We start from the raw sequence: 7,979 nt of genomic DNA, 5'->3' as shown, positions 1-7,979 counted from the left end.
ATATTTGAAAGTGCCACTTAGTATATATCCAGTTTGATAGAAATTAGTTTGCAGTGTTGCAACCAAAAGAAAAAGTAACAAGAAGTGCAACAAATGTAACTATAAAAGAAGCAAGTTTGTGATGGAGAAGATTGTAACATACAAAAGTAACACTTACACAAAAAAAACATCTAGCATTAAAGATTCAAACTAACCTGTAAAATAGACTGGAGATGCGCACAGAACAGGGCGCAAGTGTGCGCTAATCAACTGCTATCATCTCACCATTGAGGTTACCATCTCCTTCTGAATCGCGCAGCTGAAAATTAATCGCCTTAATTGGCGTATTCGAAATCTTTGCTCATCTTTGCAGGAAACCGGCAAGTGAGTTCACTAGAACGCTAATAGAGTTTGCTGACCGGCACGTACGTACGCGCATTTTTTTGATGAATCAGGGCCATTGTATCATGAATGTGTCCTTAAAGTCAGAAAAATAATTAGGGACAGTATTTTGGTTTGAGAGACATGCTAAATCTCTTCTGCCCTAAAACTTCTATTTGCTGCTTTGTAATATTGTAGTTTCATGTGTAGCCTTCCTAGGGGTGAATGTGCAGTGTAGTGTATACACCTAACTAACTACAGGTATCAATCAGATCCTATGAACAGAGCAGGAGGGGGGAATTTTAAATTCAGTCTGAATGTGTTACACTATCCGGGGCTACTCATTGGGTGAAAAGGAGTAAAATTTGACATGGAACAAATAGCAGAAGATGGCAGCGGCACTAGACAAGGGATCGAGTGTTCATTTGAACCTGCCTGCTGTAGAGGGCACACTAGGAGGTAAATGTGAATTGGCTGCATATGTGCTGAACATAGATCATTGTAAAAGCCCAACCAAACACACCTTAGTCTTGCTTTATTGAACATGACAGTAGTTGAAAAAGCTTTTTAAGAGGAACACCAGCTGTGGGTTTAAATTACATTTAAAAACAAAAAAACTTAAATATAAACTTTCCTGTAGTATTCTATCATGGGATCTTTTTGTATTCTTTTGCAGGGAAAGGGGCAGGAGAGGGAATATTCCTCCTGGACAGTGTGGCACTAATGCAATAATATTAGGGTGCCAACCAGTCCTCAAATATTGTTAACCCAATTTGGATGGTGATTCACCCCACACTCCCACCCTGAAGGATGTGCCAGGGAACAGCCAGACCAAGAAACTGGCAGAGTGATGCAATTGTGTTTATGCCCAAAGAAGACCGGTGGTGTTGGATTAAGGAGGAAGTTGGGAAACAATTCCTGTCTGGGGAGAGGATGACTAACATTTTTGCATTTTTTTATAGGAGGGTAAAAAGGCTTAAAAAGTAAACTTTAATGCTCCTTAAAATTCATTGTTTTATGCCAAAGGCAGACCAAATGTTGTGGTAGAGTAAAATATACACTAAGAACAATCACCCGGTACTGTTCTGGGTTGTTGAATCTGAGATTTACCATCATTTTGCCAAGTTTTTATTCTCTACCTTGAGAATGTCCTTGAAGTGATGATCAGTCATTACAGTAACAAGCCTATAGGGAATAAATTACATTCTATATCCCTATAGAGGTAAATACTATTATACTGTATCCCTATAAAAAAATTAAATTTTACATACAACCTATTCAATAATGGAAAGCAGAACATTGTATTTATTAGATACTGTTTATATCTAAAATGGCCATTTGGTGTCACCATATTATAGTTGAAAATAAACATAGTTTTTATGCTTTCCTATGTTGTACTTTCAATATTAACTTTTCAGGTCTAATGGTGGTCAAAAAATAGACATTTTTTGACAATTTTGCTGCTTTCGTCCACTTAAAATTTCAAATACAGCAAAATGGAATAAGGAAGCCTAATTTTAGTGTTCTTGAGATGATTTGAGGTGATTTAAAAATTGGTCAAAATATTCAACATTCAGTTCACATGTTTTATATATAGTGTCCGGCATTAATCTAAATCAAAAATGCCTAATTAAAGAAAGAGATGTCAAAGACTAAAGCTGCGTACACACTTCCAATTTTTATCGTTTGTAAACGAACGACGAACGATCCTGCGCAATATCTGCGAACGATCGTATAGCACCGATCCTGTACATACAGATAACGACACGATCGTTCAAAGATATTGTACACACATATATATACACACAGTATATATTTAGTTATTCCAACTAGCTCTCATTTCAAGATGCTGGTACCTGGGTGGCTTTTGCATTCCTATGCTTTTACATTCTTTAAACAACCCTGTGTAGATCGGGGGGTAGCTTGCCATGCATGCTCATTGATTTATGCAATCCAAAAAATGCCACTAGATGACTTCTGTCTAGCTTTCGGTTGCATGAGAGTAGGATTTGGATTTTACTTTTAACTCAATACAGAAAGCTTGAATTATCAAACTGGCTGATAGATCCTACATTGGTAGTAAGTTACAATTAGTTTCCTGTAAAATTTCCACTTTTAAATTTGTATGATCAAGCAGGTTATTATTGTTGAAAGAGACAGGCGATGTCCCCCCATCTATAATGCGACTTACCTACCTGATCACAGCAGGTTTCTGCAAAAAAGCTGAGCTGCACATACGCAACATCAGTTTTGCCAGGAAAACTGGGCATTTCCAGCTGCCCTTGCATGTGCTGGGATGATGTATAGCTATGTTATCCTGGCATGGCCAATCAAGATGGCTGTACAACAGAAGGAAGGAACACCGCTGTAACGCGGACAGGTGAGTTTGTTGGGTTTAGTTCTGCTTTAAGGCTGTTTTGGGTAGGGGTCTAGGAGACCCCATAGATTCATAGATTCATGGGGCACTGCTGTGGAGATGTCTGGATTCTCCCACACTGGGTCTTGCTTCCAAAAGATCAACAAAATTATGCAAATGGGAGACCTCACTTCTAGCATCCACAATCCTGAAGATTGCATAATGCATGGTGATATTGGATGCAATATCAGGATTCTATAGAATACTGTGGTCATTTGACTCCTGGGTCAACTTTATGAGTTCTGGAATTTTTTATCTTGCAACACCATTGCCATTAGATGAATCAAGCCTCTTACCCACTTTCCCCATCTCCCCATCTGACCCTCGCACTCATGATCCTCTCTTTTTCCTTTTGTTTCTCTTGTATGTGTAACTTTTTGGTTATGTTAAATGTGGCTTTCTTAATTGACACACAGTTTACCTTTCATTTCCTTTGCTTGTGCTTAAGATGTGTATTTTAGTTTTGAGAACATTTTGCTGTATTTATTGTACTTTGTCCTATATTTTGTTCCCTCCTCTTTGTTTTATGTCATTTACTCTTGTTTGTATTGTTTTGTATTAAAAACACCTTAAAAACCAAAAATACTATAACAAAAATTGAATAAGACCCCAAATCCTTTTTTTTAAGATGGTTTGCATTCTGCTTATTCAGGAAAGTAAAAGATAGGCTGTACGCCTATTGGCAAGATATAGGTGAGTGAGTGATTTCATTGGATGATGGTTTTTAGTGGCACAAATTAACTTTACTCGGGTAACATGATCTGGTAGTTACAGAGACCCAGCTAAGCCAGGATTGCCTAATTTGTCAATGGAGAATGACTAAAAATAAGTGCAAACGATACTGATTGAATATCACAACACCTTCCTGATAAGCCCAGTTTTCATGGTGGAAACCCAGGAAATTAGTAAACAGAAAACCAACATTTACTAGTCTTCAACTTCAAATGAATAAAAATGGTAGTGAGGCTACTCCAAGTGTGCAAGGGTCACATGCTTTATTTGCCCAGTAAAAAAAACACATCTGCCCTTGGCAATAAAAGGCCCTTGCTCAATGCCAGTGCTTACCAGGCGTCAATCCCCGATCTATCTCCACACACCTATAGCAAGCCCACGATGACCTCTGGGAGGCTAGTTGGGAGCTAGGTGAACACACGGTTGCCCCCAGGACTTTAGTGTGCAAAGGATGGTGCCTGGGAAGGACTGAGAGAGGACCAGGAACCAGGACACAGGAGCAGGCCAGGGCACACAATGGTAAGTCAAACAGTCCAGGGTCAGTAACCAGGTAATCCACAGATGTGCAGTACAGGAGTGTCTAGCAGGGGGAAGTCCAGGAAACAGCCAAGGGTGAAATACAGGTTGTCAGTCCGCCAAACAAGGTATCCAAAGATTAGGACAAGCCGAGTCGGGGTCAGAAGCAAAAGTCGTTCCGAGCAGCAAACAAAAACAGGTTCAGTCAAGAGGCAGAGTCAGCAATAGGTAAATTAACAGACAATCACACCAAAACCATGTCAGACAGGCTTAACGCTACAACAGGCAACTGGTGCCGGGAAGCTATAAGGAACCATTAACCATGACAGGGCAAGATCAAAGCCAGGAACTAATGTACCCATTGGCTGCAGCACATACTCTGAAATCCCTTTAAGCTGCACACACTCTGAGAGCAGGGGATGCAGAGAGAACATTCAAGGCTAAAGGGAACCTGGGGATGCTACAAGCTGCATAGCTGGGGACAGACAGATCATTTTCTTGATCTCCTTTTCTGCTGCAAACAACGCTGTTGGAGGGAGTAGATGGGGCTCTGGATTGTGTTGTCTTGTGGCGTAGGATTCCCAGCTACATATGCATTTCCTAACAGGCAGCCTTACTTACAAATTTAGGAATATTGGTCCTACATTGTATAAGATGGCATCAGTGCTTCCGATTGCCATGTTGAGCATCTGAGGGGAATGGTCTCACAAAGGAAGAAAAACTCGCAGGTATGGGAGTTAGGAGCTCAGCGACTGTGAAAGATATCACACAATTGTTCAATCTGGCCAACGATAGCTAAATCAAGATAATTAATATAGTGTCAATATATGAACACCTTTAACCAAAAAAATAATGTTTTTTGGTAATTTTGGCATGTGTTCTAAATTATTGTGCAGATTTTAATGACAGGTCCACTTTAAAGCAGGGCATTTGAAACAGACCTTTGTAAATCTCATTAAGAAATAGTCAAACATGCAATATTCTCTCATTTTAAAAGTTTTGAAACTCCATACTTTTTGGAAAGATGGCTCTGTATCACAAAATTACTTAAGAAACAGAAATCAAATTAAAGTTAATTGGGGCTGTGTGTTATTTGTCATAGTGGTAATTGCTCTATCCATAATGTAATTATTCATATATTTTTCAGCAGCTTTTAATTTCTCCATGGATTCATTATCTGAATGTGCAAGAAAAGAAATAAACATGGGACTTCTTTTTTTTACTATTACTCTTCAGTTCCCTGTTGAGTTTCTCTGTGCCAGAGAACAGCTTCAGATGACCTCAGCTAAAGGCATGATTAATTCAAAATCTTGTATATTACATTTTGAAATACAATAGATCCAAATGAATATTCAGAAATGAAATAGCTTAAATAAATGATTTAAAATTTAAATTGGAATAATAAATTTTGCTTAAAAATTTTACAGTGGTCACTGGGTACCAGATTGTAGCGCTACAATTTATCTTGGTGTTTATCTTCCTGTGCTGTATGTCTTTCCAAAGAATGCCCTTATATAAATCTAAAGAATATGGGGCAGCATGTTCGGCTTAGTGGCTAGCACTCTTGTTTTTGCAGCGCTAGGTCTCTGCCAGGGCATTATCTGTAGGGAGTTTCTGTGAGTTTCCTCCAGGTCTCCGGTTTCCTCCCACATCCTTCAAACATGCTGTTAGGTCCATTGGCTTCTTCTCAAAATTGGCCTTAGGCTGTGATAATGACATATGACTATGGTAGATTGGACATTAGATTGTGAACCACTGTGAAGGATAGTTAATGACATGACTATGGACTTTGTAAACTGCTGCATAATATGTTGGTGCTATATAAATACCTGTAAATAAAAAATATATTAAGAGTCTCAAGTGATTTTCAGACCAAGAATATTGCACCCAAAATACATTGGCAGGGCTGTTTTTAGAATGGGAAAAAATTGGGCAATTACATAGGGCCCCCATCTTCCGCAGAGCCCCAATGAACAGAATGGTAGGAGTTCAGGGAGATGGAACGCTGTGCAGTTGGGGTCTGTACTTTATAATTGCCCAGGGTCCCATTTTATCTAAAACTTTTATAAGAAATCACAACTATTTAAGTTTTTAATGTAGTCTTCCTGTGACACTCTCTTGAGATTTGTTTTATGCCTGGGTTATGATATGGGATCAGCTTACCAGAGCCAATATTGTTCCATAAGAACATTCCTGATGCTCCTTTTTATTAACAATAGCAAGTGATTTTATTTCAGGTGCACCACATTTTAATAATCATAGACCAAGAAAAACAATAAAAATATTCCTTTCCTGTACAGAAAAATAAACCTAGAATAACCCCCCACCTCCCAAATGACTTGGATTAGATGAAACATTTACTTGATTCCTTTCTTCTTCAGGTTACCAGGCTTCCTTTTTATGACTGTTCTCATGGTGCAGCTTCCTCTCTCCACTCCAATGGCTTCCTTACATCATCGCCTACAAAGCAAGACCAGCCCTGAGTGGGTTTTAGAAAGTTTATTGATAATTTGGACAATGTTTAACCTATGCACCAACTTAAAGCAGCTTAGAGAGTATGGAAGACTTGGAGCTTTAATAAAAATACTCTGCTCAAACAACTGCAAAACTTTTAAGTGCGCACATGGCATTAGAGCACTCGCCACGCTATGGTTCTGTTTCACAAAAAGCAGCCAGAGGGAGTATCAGAGGGAGTAAGAAATCCAGCAGAATAAAAAAAATTGAAAATATTTTTACAAGCAGATTAAATATTTGGAAACATGTGAATGTGGGGATGCATCCCGGGGAACAGGGACTAGCCATGAGATATTTCAAGGCAAGATTTGGTCTCCATAACACATTGGGTTTCCTGAACAGTCTTACTCTAAAAAAACACCCTCATAACTACAGTTTCTGAATTAACACTTCCCTGCTAGAAAAAAGAATATCTCCTCCTATCTTTACCTTCCTTACATAAGGGTAAGTGTTTTGTATAAAAAAATAAGGGAACTAGCTCATATACAGTGAAGTGGAGTGACTGGGACCTTCACAGTCGAAATGCAAATCAACTTGTACATTTTGATAGTGTAGCTGTGATTTTACTGACACGAGAGCGTATTTTAATTGCATAAATGATCATCGCTACATTGCTAGGGTGTTCTGTAGAGGGGAATACAGGCTGGGCTGACACAATTCTTGTGATTTATAGAAGCAGAGACAGAATTGTCAGCTCATAATGTAAGGAGCTAAGTGGGTTTCTGGCAGAACCATGAGTTTTATTTATAGTTTTGCTTTCAAATAGCTATATACAGACACAAACTTATGGGGAAATGTGGATTTACTGCAGACATATAATGAATATATATAGTGACACTGCATAGATCAGATGGCAACATTAATGCAGAAAGACACCAGACAAAGGAATATTTTTGATGGAGTTTCTAGTCGCACTTTTATTACAAACAAACAACACACGGAAAGTTCTTTCCCAGGTTCAAAACAAAATCCAGCTTACTGCAGCAATAAATAAAGTCTACAGCATGGGCTGTGGGTCAGCCTAATAATTTACAGCTTTGCAGGAGTTTGTTCAACCACAGCAACCTGGAGGTTACACAATTTCCCAAACACCTATCACAGTCACTTCATGTGAGTTTCTCACAGACTTTTATAATGAGCTGAGTATTCTGACAGGTGCACTAGTGGATACCAAAATACTCTGCAGCCCAGACTCCAAACTCAATAGAAGAACACTTTGATGGACCTCTTAACATTCCTTACCAGTCTTCCTGGAGCCCACAACCACTGTTATCTGCATCCAAGGTGATATGTATTCATCCTTCCACCACCTTATTACCTATTTTTGAACATACCTGGTCTTTCTCTCTCTCTCTCTCTCTCTCTATATATATATATATATATATATATATATATATAGGGTTTACAAGCATTATAAAACATTCATTTGATTGAGCTATTT

General features: G+C 38.6%; 1 protein-coding gene across 1 annotated transcript in view; it reads right to left on the bottom strand.

The window, feature by feature from the left end:
* Positions 1-4,704, bottom strand: part of LOC140325370 (olfactory receptor 10A3-like) — a 7,524-nt gene extending 2,820 nt beyond the window's left edge. Inside the window, exon 1 of the mRNA XM_072403195.1 lies at positions 4,646-4,704. Coding sequence (XP_072259296.1) covers positions 4,646-4,704 — 59 coding nt within the window. The remainder of the gene's footprint in view (positions 1-4,645) is intronic.
* Positions 4,705-7,979: the final 3,275 nt, after the last annotated feature.

This window comes from Pyxicephalus adspersus, chromosome 3 (assembly GCF_032062135.1).
Source record: "Pyxicephalus adspersus chromosome 3, UCB_Pads_2.0, whole genome shotgun sequence".
In the NCBI taxonomy this organism is placed as follows: Eukaryota; Metazoa; Chordata; class Amphibia; order Anura; family Pyxicephalidae; genus Pyxicephalus; species Pyxicephalus adspersus.
The sequence above is the reverse complement of the archived record's forward strand: the minus strand, read 5'-3'. Positions and strand labels throughout refer to the sequence as shown.